This window comes from Phyllostomus hastatus, unplaced genomic scaffold (genome assembly GCF_019186645.2).
Source record: "Phyllostomus hastatus isolate PE091 unplaced genomic scaffold, TTU_PhHast_1.1 phas_scaffold_501, whole genome shotgun sequence".
Lineage (NCBI taxonomy): Eukaryota > Metazoa > Chordata > Mammalia > Chiroptera > Phyllostomidae > Phyllostomus > Phyllostomus hastatus.
This window is the reverse complement of record NW_025334033.1, coordinates 34,628,909-34,651,065: the sequence shown is the minus strand read 5'-3', so window position 1 is coordinate 34,651,065 and position 22,157 is coordinate 34,628,909. Positions and strand designations below refer to the sequence as shown.

Genomic DNA, 22,157 nt, shown 5'->3' with positions numbered 1-22,157 from the left:
CCTTCTTAATTTGTGGGAATAAAACTCAATTATTTCTACCTAGAAGCCAACAATCTAAGTAATGAAGTTCTGAGGCATAAGCAGTATAAACAAGCTTTTCAATCGTTTTGAGGTATAATGGCACAACAGCTTTAATACAACCACCAATCTTCACAAAATAATTTTAATACTTTGTGTCCGGGCTAGCAGCATCTCGCACTGTGACATTCCTATACATACATAAGCATTTTATCTAAGTACAAATGTTGAAAGCAGAGTAACGTAATCAACTGCCTATACAAAGGTAAGTAGACACTGTAGATTATTTTTTTTCTTGAATTTTTGCTGCATAGTAAATTGCAATTACATGTCAGTATGATGTTACTGATCTATAGAATACACTTTGAACTGTGAGGTATGGCAACTCCCTAAAAAGAGAGCTAACATGTAAACCTGAATATTTTGAGTGATTTTTTTTTAGCTGCCATGGATGGGTAAGACAAAAAAGAAGAAAAAAAGAAATCCAGCATTCAAAGACCTAGAAACTTATTTTTTAACCAAAAAATAAAATCTTTTAGTAATTCTCAGCTATTTCTTAACATTTCCTTTTTTGGAGCATTGTTGAATGGACAACAATAAAGTAAATACTAAAGTGAAGCTTTGTTGTGGAAGTGTGGGCTAAGCCAGTTATTTTAAAAAAAAAAAGTCTACCAGGTAACTGCTCATTTACTTTACATCAAGTTAAGATCCTGACATATGTATATATGCATATATACACACCCCAACTTTATAATTCAAGAATGCAGTTAAATACTTCTAATTTACTTGAATTACCATGGTAATAAGACAATTAGAAACCCTGTATTTTCTAAAAAGGACATGCTTAACATTTTCTGAACATTACTTCTAAATTCAGGTGAAGCACAAAATCCCCCCAAAACATATATTCTGCTCTAAAAGTTAAGTAGTTGAGAGTTCATAGCAAGAACTATAACAAATTTAACATTTCCACCATGAAGTAGATAAAAATAAGCAAAAGTAACTGCTATTTAAACATCTACTAGATAAAAAAATACGAACCAGTTAACTGAAACTAGAAGGTAAGACTGCCATTCCAGTTTGAATATTTTCAATATTTAAGCTTCACACTTTCAAAATGGACAATAAAACAGTTGTCCCATGTCTTAATGCAATTAGGGTCACTTTAAATTCTGTGCCCAGATTACATATTTAATGTTTAAAATTTGGTACTATATCACTTATACATTATTCAAATATTTAGAAAATAAATCATGATTGGCTAAATATAATTAACTATCACAACACATCAGTGGAAATAAAGGAATTACAGAAATGGAACCAACTGGAAAAATGGGAAGAACTAGTTGAACATTACGTGGAAGAACGGATCCAAGACAAAACATATTTGCAATGTTCTTAGATGAAAGGAAGAATAAACATGTTTTGTCCACATGACAGTCCCTTTTCCTAGTGTTTGTGAGAGATGGTCTTCAATGTACAGTGCTGGGCAGGCACTTTAGTGACAACATAAAAATTACAGTGGTTAGGAAAAGTGGAAAATTACCAACTATAAAGTAAAACATAACCAAATGTATATTTTTTGGCCCAACTACTAGAGAGTCATGTGTACTTAAGAAACTAATTTTAAAAGTCTTTACCTAATTTTAAAACCTAAATGTACTACTATGAAGATTCTTTTGAGCAGAGTTTCTGCTAAATGAAGCATCATATATTATAGATTACAAGAGAGATCTTTGCTGACTTATCCAATACTGCTCTATTTACAGGAAAGCTGTGTTACCTGGCACTTTACCAACAGGAATTTCTGAACACTTAATGCAAATCTTGACTCTACCACACCAAATGACCTAATCACACAACAGAATACAAGACCACAGTGGAATTAACAGTATGTTGTTTTCAGGGTGGTAAAATAGAGAAAGGGAAGGGAGATGAGAAGAGGAATAACACCTGGGTCATCAGGAATTAACTCTTAATTAACAAAGCAATTTTAATTCATTTCTACTCTCCTGCTATGCTGGATAAAAGAAGCTTTTACTGTATTATTACATTTTAGGGAGGAAAGCCAAGCAAGTAACTTGGTGTAATGTTACCTTGCATAGTACCTATTGGCAGGTACCAAGGGAACGGATGGAAATAAAGCACCTCAAGAGAGGACTGATAAAAGTGAGATAGAAAGGCGTTTTGTTTGTGCTAACCTAAATTATCAACTATAAAAAGTTAAAACACTCCCCTCCTCCCTTACAACACACTTAAAATAGCAAAAATGTTTTTCTTAGAACAATATATAAATAAAAATAGGGAAAAACAGGATCTATAAAATGACTTTAGATTAACTCAAGGTAAAGAACTGATTAAAGCACTAATTTAAAATATACTAAAGTCTCCCACAAATCAATTTCCCCAGTAAATGAATCTTCAAAGAAAAGCTTCTATCTGAGCCAGAACAACCTCAAAGAGTCATTAAGACAATATAAAATAAGGAGTAAATATTTCCAAATTATTTACTGAGGTTTCTTCAAGCCTCAGATTGTTAAGATTTTTCATTGTTCTACATACTAATTTAGAGGTCATGAGGATTTATTTTTAGGTTTTTTTTTTTAATGATGCAAGGCACTTTTCTTTTTTGGGCTTCATTTAGGAAAAAAATACTGCTACATTGGTTTATATTCTATTTAGAACCATTTTGGACAAAGAAAAACAAGCTAAGCAACTCTAAAAAGAACAAACACATTTGGCTTTTGAGAAATGCAAAAAGCATCTTTTGTTCATTAAACTTTTTCTATAGACTAAACAAATTAGGAAGATAATAGGAAAGGAAGCAATACTTGGATCATCTTTAAGTAGTTGGCTAATGTCATGATTTAAAGATTAGTAATAATCAAGAAGTTTTTTTTAAAAAAGAGATTGAGTTAATTATACTAAGAAAGAAATGTGCAAGATTCCTGCATTTGTTAATGTTTCTGTAAGAGGTTCCATCATAAAATTGAACTGTAAAATTATTTTTAAATGTAATATATAGAACACAATGAATTTTTAGCAAACTTTAGGAAATTCTTTTGTTATAAATTACCCAGATTTTATAAACAAATCCCCCTAACTTGCATTTTGTTTAAAGTAATAACTATATCATACAAATAAATTTCAAGTATGAAAAGTGCATTATTGCAATAATACCTCTTTGCAAGTCCAAAATTCTTTGTTTATAATAAAATTGTAAAGTGTTAAAAAAAAAAGAGAGAGAGAGAAAAGGAGTGAAACCATCAGTGCCATCTAATGCAGAAATCCAACATCTTAAAATGTTGCTTAACAGATTGTAAAGAAACACATCTGGAAGCAACATACAATGGAAAAGAAACTACTTGTGTTTTTACCATTTTACATTATTATTGTCTCTAGTGTTTTTTCCTTCCCAAAAAGAAATTCACATCTTCTATAACGTTGCTCTTGATTCAGCCATTCTGTGCAGTCGCAACTTGCATGCTTCCAAAATCATCTTCTTCTTCATGTGTTCTCTTCAAACTGCCTAAAATTTTGGCATGAACATAACATATAATGGGAGCTTAAATGAGTTCATTTATTAGAATGTTATACCTAATAAAAGTTGCATTTTTAATGAAGTGTTGCCATGTATAGGTTCTATGAAAATTCCATGACTGAACTTTTAGCAAACTTTGGTAAATTCTCTTGTTATGAATCACCCAAGGACTTTTGTATCTTCCTAACAATATATTTCCCTCTTGAGAATTAAGATGGTCTTAGGTATTATAAATGATAAACATAATTTTTTAAAATAGTTTGAAAACAGAAGTTTTAGAGATAATGGTACATAAATAAGTGGTTATCAAATTTATATTTTTTAGGTACCATAATCATGACTTATGATTGCATGCCAAAGTCATGACCTATAACTTTGGCATGCAACAGATAAAGAAGAGATTTTCTTTAAGGTACTCTTCACATCAGAGTCTGCTAGCACACAAATTTCCCACATACAATCAAAATTGTCCCTATATTCACAAAAAGTATAACCAAAAAATCTGAATCTCAACAGAGGAAAACTGTTGGAAACAATAACTGGTAAAGCAGGATGCTATATTACATGCGTAGCAATGGCATGGCCTTAAACATACACTCTAATGGTTGTGCTAAATCATAGTAATAATGTTAATTCAGAGGGCAGATTCCAACATGAAACTAATGTCTCCCTATAATCAAACAAGGATGGAAACATAAATTAAGACAATGAGATAAAGACAAAAATATGCTAGCCATGAAAGGCTAAATACCGCTGCTATACAGAGTTTCAGCTGAGGTGCTGCACTTGCCTTCTACTAAGGGAGGTAAGATAGAAATAACTAATGCAAGACAGAAAGTGAGGGGTACAGATAAAGGAGATCTGCATGACAGAACTCCTTTGTTCCATTGGAGGAAGAGTAAGTTTTTTATTGTGTCTTCTGAAGGAGATGACACCTGAACTAAGTTAAAACAGACGGAATGTGGTGCTTTCTTGGAAATAAAAAGGCACAAAGGGAACCATCATGGAGTGTATATATAAAGAGGAACAGTGAGGGACATCAGAAAAGATGAGAAGAGCCTTTGATTAGTACCTATGACACTACCTATGTTTTTTCCTCTGCAGGAATTAACCCAATGAAGGCTTTTGTACAGGAAAAACATCACAATCAGAACTATCTTTAGTGAAAATAATTCTGGCCACAATGTTCAGAACAGACCAAATAAAAAGAGTTTGGACAGGAGGCCAAAATGGGACTGAACTAAACTGAGACTAAGGGTACTATTATAAAAGAGGGAATGAGCTTTAAAGGCACCGAGGAAACAGAACGTGGCAGATTTGGAAAGAATCAGATGGAGGTGGCAAGAGAAAGAAGAGTTAACAGCCTTGGCCAGCCAGATAGCTCAGTTGGTTAGAGCACTGGCCCCGTTTATGTCAAGACTGTGGGTTTGATCCCGGGTCAGGACACATACAAAAATCAACCAATGAATGCATAAATAAGTGGAACAAATCAATGTTTTTCTCTGTCTAAAAAAAAAATCAATACAATAAAAAAAAAAGTTAATGACAACTAGGAAGTTGCACCTGAGGGGTGAATATACAACATTATCACCACAGGCTGTGAAATACAGTGAAGAGAGTGCTGGACTTGTTCAGGTCACCAGCACTCAATTTCCAAGCCCAACACAATGTAGGTATGTAAACTGTCCTTCCTATTGTATAAGGTGGTTGGTTCCAGTAAGAATTAAATGAACTTTGGGAGAGAAAAACTACAAGTGAATTCTGTGAGTGCTCTAGCAGAGTAAAACGAACATGGCAAACAAGGGTAACAAGATCTTGGAGAAGGAAGGTAAAAGTTAAAAGGTTTTGTGAGTGTGCTTGAATCACTAATTTTGAAAATGGGGGAGGAGGCTCCGAAACAGAGGAGGGAGAAATATGGAAATATCTATGGCAGGCCAAGATGGAGGCATAGGTGGACGCACCATACCTTCACACACAACCAAAATAGGGACAACAACAATTTAGAAACAGAATAACATCCAGAAATGACAGAAAATTGATCTGAATAGAAGTCGGACAACCAAGAAGTTAAATTAGACCTGTGCATCTAGACTGGTAGGAGGGGCGGAGACGAGCAGCCAGGTGCAGTTCGTGGCGTGGAGAGCAGAGAGCAGTGGGACCTGACACGTAAGATATCCGGGGATGCATAAGGTGTCCGAGGCGCGCAAGACTGCAGCGGGTGGACCCTGAGTGCACAGGGGCAGCTGGCAGACCCTGGCCCAGGGGTGGCAACCAGCAACCAGCAGACCCAGTGAGGCCACGATAGTAAAGCAAGGCAGGGTGTGCAACCCAGGATCACAGCGCTGGGAAACAGAGCCTCGGGACACTGATTGAGGTCACCTGTGGCAGTTGAGGTGCACAGAGAGACACCCAGCCTCACAGGGGAGGTTCTTGGAGGGTCCCACAGCGAGCACAAGCCCACCCACACGGGAATTGGCACCAGAGGGGCCCAATTCGCTTGGGGGAAGCAGCAGAGGGAACTGAGGTCCCACAGAGAATGGAGCAACCGCTATTGTTCCCTCTTGACCCCGCCCCCCACATACAACGTCACAATCCAACAACTGGGGTGCCCTGTCCTGGTGAACACCTAAGGCTCTGCTCCTTACTATAGGAGGTGCGACCAGACCAAAAAACAAACAAACAAACAAAAAAAAAAACCAAAAACCAAAAAAACAAAAGAGGGAGATGGCTTAAACAGAAGAACAAATCAAGGCCCCAGAACCCATCATTTTAAGCGACTGAGAGATAGCCAACCTATCAGATGCACAGTTCAAAACACTGGTGATCAGGATGCTCACAAAATTGGTTGATTTTGATTGCAAATTAGATGAACAAATGCAGGCTACGATAAGAGATATTAAGAAAAATGCACAGGGAACCAATAGTGATGGGAAGGAAACTGGGGCTCAAAACAATGGAGTGGACCAGAGGGAAGAAAGAAACAACCAAACAGGAAAGAATGGAGAAATAAGAATTCAAAAAAATGAGAAGCTTAGAAACCTCCAGGACATCTTTAAACGTTCCAACATCCGAATCATAGGGGTGCCAGAAGGAGAAGAGGAAGGGCAAGAAATTGAAAACTTATTTGAACAAGTAACAAAGGAGAACTTCCCCAATCTGGCAAAGGAAATAGACTTCCAGGAAGTCCAGGAAGCTCAGAGAGTCCCAAAGAAGTTGGACCCAAGCAGGAAAACACCAAAGCACATCATAATTACATTAGCCAAGGTAAAAATGAAGGAGAGAATCCTAGAAAAAGCAAGAGATAAGGGGACAGTAACCTACAAAGGAGTTCCCATCAGACTGTTAGCTGATTTCTCAAAAGAGACCTCACAGGCAAGAAGGGGCTAGAAAGAAGTATTCCAAGTCATGAAAGGCAAGGACCTACATCCAAGATTGTTCTATCCAACAAAGCTTTCATTTAGAATGGAAGGGCAGATACAGTACTTCTCAGATAAGGTCAAGTTAAAGGAGTTCCTCATTGCCAAGCCTTTATTATATGAAATGTTAAAGGGACTTATCTAAGAAGATGATAAAAAAAAAAGTATAGTAAAATGACAGCAAAGTCACAATTATTAACAACCACACCTAAAACAAAACCAAAAGAAACTATAAGCAAACAACTAGAACAGGAACAGAACCACAGAAATGGAGATCACATATCGGGTTGGCAACAGGGGAGTGGGAGGAGGAGAGAATAGGAAAAGGTACAGAGAATAAGTAGCATAGGTGGTAGGTAGAAAATAGACAGGAGGAGGGCAAGAATAGTATGGGAAATGTAGAAGCTAAAGAACTTATGACACATGGACATGAACTAAAGGGGGTGAATGTGGGTGGGAGAGGGTGTACAGGATGGAGGGGAGTGAAGGGGGAAAATGGGACAACTGTAATAGCATAATCAAGAAAATATATTAAAAAATATCTATGGCGAGAGAAAAACTGAGGTCAGCTGACATTAGTCTCACTAACTTCAAATATACTTTCATTTATTAATCACCATTTATTCTTAAGAAGATCACCTGTTTTCCAGACTCCTCTTGCTATTTCAGTCTAAGTAGCAACAGTTATACTACTTAGAGACTTAAAACTAAACCAAGTACAAATCTGATCTTCCAACCAGCAATACCAATTAACTTGGTAGTGGTGTGCGCACAGCAGATAATACACACTGATTCATTATAAAATTAAAATTTGAAATTATCTTGTTTTAATTCAATGGTCCAAAGTTTTCTAAACAATTTAAATTGTTCAGTATAACTTGTAACAAGCCAAACAGGCTTCTTTCCTGCCTTTCATACTATCATCTTTCCCCCCACAACCTTCTCAAAAATGAAAAAATCCTTACCTGTGGTACCAGAATGAACAGATAACGACCTTTCTATCTGGAGTGGTGACATCATCTGTATTGTTAATTTTGCTAGGTAGATGGCTTCATATTCCTAAAAAAATAATCTTAATTTCAATATACATTTAAAATCCTAGATACCCAAAACAGTGGTTGATGTGTACATTATTGGTATTCTTAGTTTATACTGAAAAACCTGGTACCATTTTGTTGTAAGAGAAATACAGGCTTAAAATTCTTACCTCATAATTTCACACTTACTATTCAGACTATAAGGCAGGCCAAAAGCTTACACTAGGGCATCACACAGTGAACTCTACTAGTCAGTATGTGTGGGGGCATTATGATAAGGTAAGTACGACATTTCACTATTATTACTTATCATTGTTCTGCTAGAATGAAAATTCAGTGAGAAAGCAGTAAGAAAGCAATTAGGAAAGTGGCAAAGCAATCATAATTTGAAGATGAGATGAAAAGCTAAGACAATCAACTAGAAAATTTTTTAGAATCAGTAAGAGTTTAATAAAGTTGCCAACGAAAAACTTAATAAAAACCAGCAGCTTTCCTACTTACAAATACCCAATTAGAAAATGTATTGGAAAAATAAAGTTTCATTTCTAATGGGAACAAAAAAATACCTAGGAATAAATTTCATAAGAAATGCAAATACTTTGTACAGAGAAAACTGTAAAACACTAGTGAATATGGAAGGTGATTTGAATAACTCAAACATATTCTTAAAGTGGAAGAAAATTGAAAGAGGCCATTTCTTTCTGAACTGTTAATGTAGAGAGAGTATTATTAAAAACAACTATAGGACTTCTTCCAGTACAGGTAATACTAAGATATAAATGTAAGAACCTGCCAAGAAAATTCTAGAAAGAACAATGTGAGAATCTTGAGCCAAGCCATACACTGTTTATATATTATAGTGTTTAAAATTGATACAGGTACAGAAAATAAGCAGGATCAAGGGAACAGAACACAAAGTCCAGAAATACACCCAAGTACAGATCAGAATTTGCTATAAATAAAAAAAAGACATTTCAAATTAGTTGGCTAAAGATAGATTTCGTTAACATGCGAAGATACCTCTTATAAACCAATGAGCAAAAGACCTACAACCTGTATGGAAAATAGGCAAACCATAAGGAGTTGCTACTTTTACGCCCATTATGAAAATAACCAAAAAGTTTGTTAAAATACTTTGACTAGCGGTACTGATTATGGTATGGCTAAACAGGTCCTCTTTGTTTCTTGGTGGTATTAAGATTACATTATGTCAGTCTTTTTAGAGTCAATCTGACAGCATCAAATTTCAAAGGCCCTCTAACCCAGCAATTCCACTTGGATCAGTTATCTTGTAACAGGGTGCAGAGCATATCCCCCACAATCCTCGATTAGGGGAAGGGAGGAGTGAATGATACCAGGTTTAGGATATAGTGCATAACAATTGCTAGATAACAGATATGCCTTCCTGAAGGAAAGAGGGCTGCCACCCAGGGCAAATTGTTTACCTAACTGTGAAAACGCTCATGGACTCATGACATAGCCAGGTGGAGCTCACACACTGCCTGCATGAGAAGCAGGGGACAGATGCCCACCCTGGATGTCTATGTGGGTCACTGTGAACTCTTGCCTTGACTAAAGATGGACGCCAAAAGGTGAAAGACATGGGGCAACTGGCAAAAATGGTGGACACTAACACATCATAGGAGGGGCCGGATATGAGGTCACACAGGAAGTGCTGGGCAAAGCATTTAAATGAGGGTGGGCTGAAAGAGAAGTCATACAGTTGAGGATAGGAGAGGAGGCCCACTGGGAGTCAGGGAGACAGCCAGGATGGCCTGCCTGGAGAAGATGACGGCAGAACTGAGGGAGTTGCAGAGACTTGCCTAGCCACCTAAATTTGTAAGGGATGCTTAGATCTGAAATGTGACCAGGAATGCTGATCTTCAGACTTCTGCTTTTCTGAAAGACAGTACCTCTGACTGGTGTATTCTGGAAATGGCCTGGCTTGGCAAAGGGAGAAAGGACTATGTGTTTTGGGGCAGATTTAAAAGGAGTGGGTCTTAACAACACAAATCTGCTATTATTCTAAATCCATACAACCTTTAAATAAATAACCCTTTCCTTTTCACTAGTCTTGCATTAGGAGTCATGCTTCTTGGCAGTGGGCAACTGAACCCCACAGCTGTTCCCTAACAGCACTGGCGAGGTTCTGTAACAATCTTACAGGTATACTCCAACATGTAAAGATGTACCTACTATTCTTTCCAATATTATTTATAATCATCATAGGCTAGAAACAATCTAAAGGCCCATGTATAAGGGTCTGGTCATATAAAATTTTTACATATGTAATATACACATAAAAATATTTTGCAAGGCTTCTCCCCAAGAGGGAGGAATAGGAGGATACGATTCACTTCCTTGCACAACCAAAAGGAGGAAAACAACCAATTAAAAAAAAAAACCGAAACAGAACTGCCAGAAAATCAAATTGTATGAATGTCTGACAACCAAGGAGTTAAAGAAGAAACATTTCATCCAGACTAGTAGGAGGAGTGGAGTTGGGAAGCTGGGGTGGAGAAGACATGCAGCAAGGTGGAGGCTGCTAGACGGGGTGGTCCCACATTTGTGTGCAGGTAAGCTGGGAAAAACAACTGGGGAGCAAGACAAGCTGAACAACCCAGGGTTCCAGCATGGGAAACAAAAGCCTCAAAACTTCTGGAAGAGGTGGTGGTGGGAGAAACTCCCAGTCTCACAGAAGAGTGCATTGGCTCATAGGATCCTAGAATGTACACAAACTCACCACCTGGGGAATCAGCAACAGAAGGGCCCAATTCACTTGTGGGTAGCGGGGGAAGTGACTAAAAGACAGCTGAGAGATGAGCAAGCAGCAATGTTCCCTCTCTGACCCCTCTCTCACATACAGCACAACAATGTGGTAAAGCAGGTTGCCTGGCCCTGGCAAATGCCTAAGGTTCCCCCGCTTAAAACATAACAAGTACACCAAGACAAAGAAATACAGCCCAAATGAAAGAACAGATCAAAACTACAGAAAAAGAACCAAACGACGAGGAGACAGCCAACTTACCAAATGCAGAGTTCAAAACAAAGGTAATCAAAATGCTCACAGACCAGCCAAGGTGGAGGCATAGGTAGACACACTGTGCCCCCTCCCACAACCAAAATAAGGACAACAAAAATTTAGAAACAAACAAACAAAAAAAAAAAACAACCAGTACTGACAGAAAATTGAACTGTATGTGAGTCTGACAACCAAAGAGTTAAAGAAGAAACATTCATCCAGACTGGTAGGAGGAGTGGAGTCCGGAGACTGTGTGGAGAGGACTCAGGCAAAGCGGGGCTGGCAGACCCCGGATGCGCAAGGTGGCAGTGGGCGGACCCAGCAAGGTGGTGGATTGTGGAGGGGCTTGTTTTACAAGGTGCCTGGCGGACCGGGTGGTGCCACATTCTCATGCAGATAAACCAGCCAAAACTGGGGAGTGAGACAGACCTCACAACCCAGGGTCCCAGCAAGGGGAAATAAAGCCTCAAACCACTAATTGAAAATACCGGTGGGGGTTGAGGTGCCAGGAGAGACTCCCAGCCTCACAGGAGAGTTTGTTGGAGAGACCCACAGGGTCCTAGAACGTACACAAGCCCACCTACCCGGGAATCAGCACCAGAAGGGCCTGGTTTGCTTGGAATAAGCAGTGGAAGTGACTAAAATCCGGCAGAGAACAGAGCAAGCACCACTGTTCCCTCTTGGACCCCTCCCCGACATACAATGTCATGACCCAGTGATGTGGGTTGTCACGCTCTGAGGAAAACCTAAGGCTCTGCCCCTTACTATGTAACAGGTACGTCAAGACAAAAAAAAATGGCCCAAATGAAAGAACAGATCAAAGCTCCAGAAATAATACAACTAAGTGACAAAGAGACAGCCAACCTATTAGATACACAGTTCAAAGCACTCATGATCAGGATGCTCACAAAACTAGTTGAATTTGGTCTCAAATAGGATGAAAAAAAATGAAGGCTACTCTAAGTGAAATAAAGGAAAATATATAGGGAACCAATAGTGATGGGAAGGAAACTGGGACTCAAATCAATGGAGTGGACCAGAAGAAAGAAAGAAACAACCAAACAGAAAAGAAGGAAGAAACAAAAATTCAAAAAAATGAGGAGAGGCTTAGGAACCTCCAGGACATCTTTAAACGTTCCAACATCTAAATTATAGGGGTACCAGAAGGAGAAAGAAGAAGAGCAACAAGTGAAAAACTTATTTGAACAAGTAATAATGGAGAACTTCCCCAATCTGGCAAAGGAAATAGACTTCCAGGAAGTCCAGGAAGCTCAGAGAGTCCCAAAGAAGTTGGACCCAAGGAGGCACACACCAAGGCACATCATAATTACATTAGCCAAGGTAAACATGAAGGAGAGAATCCTAGAAGCAGCAAGAGATAAGGAGACAGTTACCTACAAAGGAGTTCCCATCAGACTGTCAGCTGATTTCTCAAAAGAGAACCTACAGGCAAGAAGGGGCTGGAAAGAAGTATTCCAAGTCATGAAAGGCAAGACCTACACCAAAGATTGCTCTATTCAGCAAAGCTTTCATTTAGAATGGAAGGGCAGATACAGTGCTTCCCAGATAAGGTCAAGTTTAAGGAGTTCATCATCACCAAGCCTTTATTATATGAAATGTTAAAGGGACTTATCTAAGAAACAGAAGATCAAAAACTATGAACAGTAAAAAGAGAACAAACTCACAATTATCTACAACTGAACCTAAAGGAACAAAAACAAACTAAGCAAACAACTAGAAACGGAACAGAATCACAGAAGTGGAGATCACATGGAGGGTTATGAGTGGGGAGAGAGAAGGGGGCAAATGGGAGAAAAGGTACGGGGAATAAGAAGCATAATTGGTAGGTACGAAATAGACAGGGGAGGTTAAGGATAGTATAGGAAATGGAGAAGCTAAACATAAACTTATATGTAAGACCCTTGTACATGAACTAAATGAGGGGAATGCTAGAGGGAGGCTGGGTGCAGTGTGGAGGGGGATAAAGGAAAAGAAAAATGGGACAACTGTAATAGTATAATCAATAAAATATACTTAATAAGTATTTTACAGGTACAGTAATGTTGTATATGTTGTTTTAGAATGATCTTTAAGATACTCTATTAAGATTTTTCATTGTATTCTCCATAGGCATTGTTGAATTTTAAATTTTTTAATGAGTATATATTACTTTTACAAGTATAGAAATCAGTCTTAAAAAAGATGTTTTTTCCCAATAGGATTAAAAGGCAATGAAACTTATAAATTACAGTTAGCTTTGTGTTCTATAATATAAAGATGGAATAAAAAACATTTTACACAAACAAGGTAAAGATAGAGATACCACCATTTCTCTTTTAAATGAAGTAAAATTTTAAAGTAAATTGAAAGCAAAAATGAGGTAAAATTTAAAGTATGGTAACTGAGACAACACATATTGTAACGCATTTGATGTCTAAATTTGAGATGTATTCCTACATAACTGGATGGAATCAGCCTGAGCATATTTCTCAACTTATGATTTTCCTTCTTAGAAAAAACTTAAACTTGTCTAATTAGATAATTATCTTTTTTAGTGCATCGTCCAAGCACCAACAAAATCTGAAAAATCATGGGAAAGATAAAGCATATAAAATTTAAAAAATAGTTCTATGTAGTATAAAATCAAAACTCTGTGACCAAACTGGAGAAAAAAAAAATGGAAGAAATTTCTAACATGAATTATTTTATCTTTTATTTAATAATTTGTCTTTAATTCTTTTTTCTGGTAATGGCAGATTTTCAGAAAATCCTTTTGGCCATAATATCCAAAGCAATATAGAGATTTAATGCAATCCGCATCAAAATCTGAATGTCATTTTTTCTAAAAGAAAAAACACCATCAGGTTTGTATGACACCACAGAAGACCCCTAATAGTCAAAGTGATCCTGAGAAAAGAGAACAAAGCTGGAAGTATTACACTATCAGACTTCAAATTATACTACATAGCTAACATAATCAAAACAGGATGGTATTGGCAGAAAAACAGACACACAGACCAAAGGAACAGAATTGAGAATCCAGAAATAAAACCGCATGTATATGGGCAAGTTTTTCATGAAGAAGCCAAAAAACACACAATGGAGAAAAGAAAGCCTCTTTAATAAATGGTGCTGGGAAAATTGGAAAACCACATGCAAAAGAATGAAACTAGATTACAGTTTGTCCCCATGTACAAAAATGAATTCAAAATGTATCAAAGACCTAAATATAACATCTGAAATAATAAATTACACAGAAGAAACCATAGGTAATAAACTTATGGACCCTGGTTGCAGAGAACATTTTATGAATTTGACCCCAAAGGCAAGGGAAGTAAAGGCAAAAATAAATGAATGGGACTGTATCAAACTAAAAAGCTTCTGTATAGCAAAAAAAGCCAACAAGAAAACAAAAAGGCAACCAATTGAATGGGAGATATTTGCAAACAATACAACACCAAACAAGTAATCCAATTAAAAAATGAGCAAGTAATCCAATTAAAAAATGAGCAGAGGACCTGAACAGACACTTCTCCCAAGGAAATATAAAATGGCCAAGAGATATATAAAAAGATGTTCAACTTCATTAGCTATGAGGGAAATGTAAATCAAAATGAGATACCACCTAACACTTGTTAAAATGGCTATTATCAACAAGAGAAGTAATGGCAAGTGTTGGGGTGGTTGTGGAGAAATGGGAACCCCCACTGACTGCTACTGGGAATGTAGACTGGTACAGCTGCTGGAACACTCTGGCAGTTCCTCAAAAAATTAAGTATAGAGTTACGATGTAACACAGCAACCCTATCCTGGGTACTTACCCAAAAAACCTGAAAATATTTATTTGCAAAGAATACGCATCCCTATGTTCACTGCAGCATTATTCACGGTGGCCAAGACATGAAAACAACCAAAGGGTGCTTCATAGAAGACTGGATAAAGAAGATGTGGTACATGTATACAATGGAATACTACCTAGCTCTAAAAGAAGATGAAATATTGCTATTTGTATCAACATGGATGAACCTTGAGAATATTATGCTAAATGAAAAAAAAATCAGAAAAAAACAAAAGCCATATCATTTCACATGTGGGATATAAAACTGAAACTCATAGACACAGACAACAATATCAGTATGGGGGTCACCAGAGGTGGGGGGATAAAGAGGGCCACGTATGTGGTGACAGAGCATGGTCTGAATGTGTGGGTAGTGGGCACGCAATGCAATATGCAGATCATGTACCACAGAAATGTACACTCGAAACCTGTATGGTCGGTCCTAAATATCACCTCAATAAATTTAATTTTAAAAAAAGAAAATTCTTTTAAATAGAAATGTGAACTTGAAAAAAGAATAAAAGCAGATTACAGCAATTTTTAAGTATTTATGAATTAAATTCTGTACCTAAATTACACAAACATAAGATTTTAATTATCCTACTTTCTGCCTTACAGAGGAAGAAAAGTTACCTGAAGTTGATGGACAAATCCAGCATTAGGATTAATACAAAATCTTCTTTCTTGAACATAAGCAAATGCATCTCTGAAAACAGAAAAAAAAAATTGTTATTTGCTCATGAATCAATTTTTCCAGAATTCATCTAAAATAGAAACCTATCTAAAAATTTACCTAAAGTAGGAAATCATACTCATACAGCTTATACTCCAGAGTGGTAGTGAGTTGTAGTGGAAAACCTGATGGTATGACCAGACAAATTACAATAAAATGGAATTATAATTCCTATCTTGGAGGGCTACTGTGAAGATGGGAGATGGTAAGTGTAAAACACTTTGTATAGCATCTGTCACCTAGTATTATACATGTTCAAAATATTACCATTGGTCAAATGAGAAATGTATCTACTTCTTTGTGTTGTTATGAAGTTTAAATGAGATAAAAATGTCTATAATAATACCTGGAACATAGCTGAGAACCAATAAATGGGAGTTACTTTCATTATTAATATTATACTGACAAGATACCAAGTAAGAAAGAGAATATATAAAACAAAGTCTCCCAATGCTTGTTAATCTTTTTCAATCAAGTAAACAAAGCATTTGTATTCAAATAATATTCCTTTAAGAACTAACAATTTTAAGCAAACTTTTCTGTTATAATTTAAACACAAAGGATACAAAAAAAAACACATTTGAATGTTTACTATGTGGTGGACATGTGGATCCAATGCTGAACATAGCTCAAATGAAGAGTAATGGAGAACTTGGTATAAGGCGGAGAGGTTGATAAGTGCATGCCATTTAAGTTTCATTGGCCATGTTAAGAATTATTAAGGATCAGAAACCTTTGAGAGCTTTTTTGGGTAAGGTGATTATACAATCAGACCAGATTTATCTTGAGAAGACCATTCCCACTGCAGTGTGGAGAACAGAACAGACTGGAGCAAAGAATACAGGAGACCACTAAGAAGGTTCCTGATGGAAGAATCTAAGGGAGACACACTGGAGCTTGGATTAGGGGGATTAATGATGATTAAATAATGAAGAAGATATAGTACTGATACTCCAGGTATTGGGTTGGCCAGAAAGTCCATATGGCTTTTTTTGTAAAATAAAAGACACATTTTTTATTTTCACCAATAACTTTACTGATTTGGATGTTTTCAGCATGTCAGCTATCTCCCACTATTGGCTTCTAGTGGATAGAGATCAAGGGTGCTGCTAAACATCTTTCAATGTGTAAGATAGGCCCATAGCAAAGAATTATTTAGCCAAAATGTCAATATTTAGCCAAAATGTCAAAAGTACCAAGAAACTTCACAAACCACTTTGACATGTTTGATCAGTCGCAGCACCTTCTCCATACACTGCACAGATCTTTGTGTGTGTTTTTACCTTTCTTCAAAAAATAAAGCATAATATGCTGAAAATATCGTGTATTTTTCATCTTTAGTATTAAAATGGCAACACAAAAATTCACCAATTTTGATAAGTTCTTTAAAAAATTCATGCTGACCTGACAGTTGTCACAATGCAATCTAACAAAACTGTTTCGAATGAGGATAAAGACAAATAGACACTAACAAAGCCATCTTATGGAAAAAAACAAATGAACTTTTTTTGCCAATCCAATATATTTTTGGACATAAAACGGAGAGGATTTGGGTAATAGATCAGTTTGGGAGATGGGGAGTAAAAAAGGGAGGTGTCAATGATTACAAGAGTTCTAACTTATACAACAAGACACACTAAGAAAAAAAAATGCTCCAAGGCCAGGGTTTGGTTTGGTTTTGGGGTGAGAAGCTCATGACCCCTCCCCTCTCTTTTTTATCTTTGTATATACTTAGAAAAGATAATTTTGGATAAGAAAGACTATACTAAATTATGAATAGAAGCTAAAACAGTTCCTAAGTAATTTTTCATCCAACTACTATTAAAGGAAAATATAATGTATTAGTCTCTTAAACAAGGAAAATAATAACATCTGTGTCTAGGAGTTTTTAAACTCAGATTAACCAATTCCCTAGCAGTAAGCAGTTTTCCATAGATTATTTAACTATAACTACCTTGGCTTCTTATAATAATAACAGCACCAGCTCCATAAAATCAAAAATTGAGCCTAGGGAGATAAGGTACATATGCTACAAAGGTTAAGAGACTAAGCATGGGGTATAATGGCCTACCTATTCAAACATAACTAGATAACAAAAGCAAAAGAATATTAACTTCAAGCTCCCAACATCTCCATTAAGCTCCATTTTAGTAAGAATTTAAATTGTAACTAGGTTTCAGAGTACCTTCTTACCTGTACTTCATTCCAAATGTTTCCATAATATATGCAATAACAAAGGCAGCGCTGAAAAGGGGGAAAATAATTTTAGAAAAAAAACAAAAAAAAAACAGAAAACACAACTTATTAATTAAATGCTAGAAAAAAAAAGATTATCTTAAACTTCATACCTCCTGGAGATCCCTGCATTTCCATGGACTAGAACTTTTCCTGAAAAATAAGAAATAGTTTTTCTGATAGAAAAAGACCTGATTCAACAGCTAAAATATATTCAAACCATGTACCATACTACATTAAAATAAATCTTTTCTTGAACATTTTATATATAACACTTGGATATTTATTAATATTCAAATCATTACAATTTATTTACACTAACTGTGTAAAGAATACAAAAGGCTTTTAGGCTAAAGGGATTTAAAGTTGAGCCAGAATTTGAAAATCGTTCCATAGGGATATTTAAGAAAGGATAATCAGGAATTTCCAGCCAAGATGGAGGCACATAGGTGGACACACTGCACGTCCATGCATAACCAAGATTGGAACAACAACAATTTAGAGGCAGAATAACACCCAGAACTGAGAGAATTTATCTGAATGGAAGTCGGACAGCCAAGAAGTTGAAATAGACCTGTTCACCCAGACTGGTAGGAGGGACGGAGACGAGCAGCTGTGCATGGCGGGCACGGGTCGCGGCGTGGAGAACAGGGAGAATTGGGCACATAAGGCAACCTGGAGAGCGTAAGGCATCTGGGGCGCGCAAGATCGCAGCAGGTGGACCCTGAGTACGCAAGCAGCAGCTGGCAGACTAAGTGAGGTGACGATTGTGGAGCAGGGCAGAGCGCGCAACCCAGGATCCCAGGGAAGGGACTGATGTCCCACAGAGAACGGAGCTACCGCCATTGTTCCCCTCGACCCCGCCCTCACATACAACGTCATAATCTAGCAACTGGGGTGCCCAGCCCTGGTGAACACCTAAGGCTCTGTCCCTCACCATAACAGAAGCAACCAGACTAAGAGAGAGAGAGAGAGAAGAGAGAGAGAGAGAGAGAGAGAGAGAGAGAGAGAGAGAGATGGCTCAAACAGAAAAACAAATCAGTGCCCCAGAACTCATCCTTTTGAGCGACCAAGAAATAGCTAACCTATAAGATGCACAGTTCAAAACACCAGTGATCAGGAAGCTCACAGAATTGGTTGATTTTGGGCACCAATTAGATGAAAAAATGCAGGTTACCATAAAAGAAATGAAGGAAAATGCACAGGGAACCAACAGTGATGGGAAGGAAACTGGGGCTCAAAACAACAGAGTGGACCAGAAGGAAGAAAGAAACAACCAAACAGGAAAGAATGGAGAAAAAGAATTCAAAAAAGCAAAGAGAAGCTTAGGAACCTCCAGGACATCTTTAAACGTTCCAACATCTGAATTACAGGGGTACCAGAAGGGGAAGAGGAAGAGTAACAGACTGAAAACGTATTTGAAGAAATAATAAAGGAGAATTTCCCCATTCTGGCAAAGGAAATAGACTTCCAAGAAGTCCAGGAAGCTCAGAGAGCCCCAAAGAAGTTGGACCCAAGAAGAAATGCACCAAGGCACATCATCATTACATTAGCCAAGGTAAAAATGAGGAGAGAATCCTAGAAGCAGCAAGACATAAGGGGACAGTAACCTACAAAGGAGTTCCCATCAGACTGTCAGCTGGCTTCTCAAAAGAGACCTTTACAGGCAAGAAGAGGCTGGAAAGAAGTATTCCAAGTCATGAAAGACAAGGACCTATATCCCAGATCACTCTATCCAGCAAAGCTTTCATTTAGAATGGAAGGGCAGATACAGTGCTTCTCAGATAAGGTCAAGTTAAAGGAGTTCATCATCACCAAGCCCTTATTTTATGAAATGTTAAAGAGACCTATCTAAGAAAAAAAGATTAAAAAAAAAAAAAACATGGACAGTAAAATGACAGCAAACTCACAATTATTAACAACCACACCTAAAGCAAAACCAAAAGAAACTAAGCAAACAACTAGAACAGGAACAGAACCACAGAAAGGGAGATCACATGGAGGGTTAGCAACAGGGAAGTGGGAGGAGGAGAGAGGGGGAAAAGGTACAGAGAATAAGTAGCATAGATTGTAGGTAGAAAATAGACGGGGGAGGGTAAGTATGAGAAATGTAGAAGCTAAAGAACTTATAAGTATGACACATGGACATGAACTAAAGGGGGGAAGTGGGTGGGACAGGGTGTACAGGGTGGAGGGGAGTGAAGGGGGAAAATGGGACAACTGTGATAGCATAATCAATAAAATATATTTTTAAAAAAAGAACATAAAAAAAGAAAGGATAATCAAACTAAACAATAAGAAAACACAAACTTGGGAATAGTCTATTATATATATAATTACAACTTCCATATTCTGAATTTAAAATGAGTATTAAGTAATAAATTAAATAAACAAATAATCTCCTAAAAGTAAACATGAGCTAAGTAATATTATTTACCTCCAGCTTGTAAGCTCCCATCAATAAATTCTTTAGTCTGAAGGCAGAGACAATGCATTATAATAAAACATATGGAGTAATAAACATAAAATACATATAGAGAATGAAACAAAGTATACTGAAAATAATTTCCTGTTAATATACATGAATAAAAATTACATTCAAGAATTTTCAAAATGCTACAAATACAACTATTTCAGGTTCTAAACATTATATAGGAACTAAAATTTAATTTGAATTGAATACATTCAAAGTGTGATTTCTCAAATTTTTGGAGATAAAAAGGTTTTAAAAATAATACTTTTTTAGTGCTTTTTTTAAAATTAATTAATTTATTTTTAGAGAGGGAGGGGGGGAGAGAGAGAGAGAGAGAGAGACATCAATGTGCGGTTGCTGGGGGCCGTGGCCTGCAACCCAGGCATGTACCCTGACTGGGAATCACACCTGCGATACTTTGGTTCACAGCCCGCGCTCAATCCATTGAGCTACGCCAGCCAGGGCTTAAAAATAATAAATTTTTTAAAACTACATAATCCCACAATTTTCAGTCATAACAAAGTAAAAGTTTTAGGACCACAATTAAGCAGTCAAGCCATAAATAAATTTTAAATGACATTAAAATACTGATACTTACCATGGGGAAAAAACGTATTATATTTTCAACTGGATTATCTGCAATATCCAAAACTAAGTATCTGAAAATAGAAAATTTTGTGATAAGCACACTTTCAGGTAAAATTCTTTGTGCATTAAAAAACTTTAAAAACTTAAGAGAACCATAATAAAAATGCAAAACAACTTTCAAAGTATTATATTCCCAAGAACTGAACCACAGATTTTGTATTGCTCAAAACATAGGATTTAAAGCCTTAAATAACACTAACATTCTCTCATATTTTGTACAACAAATCTATCTGGTTAAAATAGAAAAATCACAAGTAGGAAGAGACCTTCATCCAAATCAGAGTGGACCTAGAAAATAAAGACAAAAAGTGTCTGTGTTCATTATTGTTATTCTTCTATTTCTACCACTTCTCTAGGACTACAATAGAAGACGCTTCTCTGATGGTCCGGTGATCCACCCTCCTTATAACCCTATAGAGAACAATTTGGAAGAAGCCTGAAGTCTGAAAGAAAAGGAGCTAATAAAAATAGAAAGTAGTCTGATGGAGTTGTAAGTCAAACATTCACTGATTGAACTAACAACCTACAGCAGGGTAAAAAAGTCGAGACCACCTGTCCTAGAATTTTACACTTTGGAAAACATTAGACATAAGACATTATTAATATGCTAGGCTTTTTTGTGAAAAAGTTCCATATTCTAGCTCATTCATGACAACCTATTTATTAACACAACTATAAATAAGCTATGAAATTAATTTTTAAAGTCAATATTGTTTAAAAAATTACAATTCTTTAATGATCATTCTGGCCTTAACAGAGAGAAGCTGAAGCTCAGGATCCAAGGATAGTCCAATGTAAAAACCATAAAGATTCTAACAATGATAGTATGTGATTGGGTAGACTGGTTATATAAAACATTGCTTTGTGGGGGGAAAAGTTAATTCAGAGTCAAACTAAAATATTTTACTGCATTGTCATTTTGAATGTCAGAAACTACTGGTAGACCTATCAAGCTTTAAGTCTAAGTACTCTAAATCTAAGGAGAAAGGGTTCTCCATTAGGATAAAGAATCTACTCAGGGTCCTAAAAACGAATGTCTAGTATGCCATTTTAAAATGTAATATACGTCGGTCTACATGCATGTATACCTAATGCGCATATACAATAGAGAAATAATTAGAAGGACATATACCAAAATGTTAGCTAAAGAATATCTTCTGGGTTGTGGAATTATGAATGACTTCTTAAATATTTTT

General features: G+C 36.7%; 1 protein-coding gene across 4 annotated transcripts in view; it reads right to left on the bottom strand.

Moving 5' to 3' along the window:
• Positions 1-105: 105 nt before the first annotated feature.
• The window catches only part of STYX (serine/threonine/tyrosine interacting protein), a 46,362-nt gene continuing 24,310 nt past the window's right edge, over positions 106-22,157 (bottom strand). For all 4 annotated transcript variants that reach the window (XM_045822414.1, XM_045822416.1, XM_045822413.1 and 1 more), the window contains 7 exons: positions 20,912-20,972; positions 20,278-20,314; positions 17,954-17,993; positions 17,799-17,849; positions 15,506-15,578; positions 7,941-8,034; positions 106-3,547 (listed from right to left, as the gene is read on the bottom strand). In XM_045822414.1, the coding sequence (XP_045678370.1) occupies positions 3,474-3,547; positions 7,941-8,034; positions 15,506-15,578; positions 17,799-17,849; positions 17,954-17,993; positions 20,278-20,314; positions 20,912-20,972 (430 nt within the window). In that variant the 3' untranslated portion in view covers positions 106-3,473. The remainder of the gene's footprint in view (positions 3,548-7,940; positions 8,035-15,505; positions 15,579-17,798; positions 17,850-17,953; positions 17,994-20,277; positions 20,315-20,911; positions 20,973-22,157) is intronic.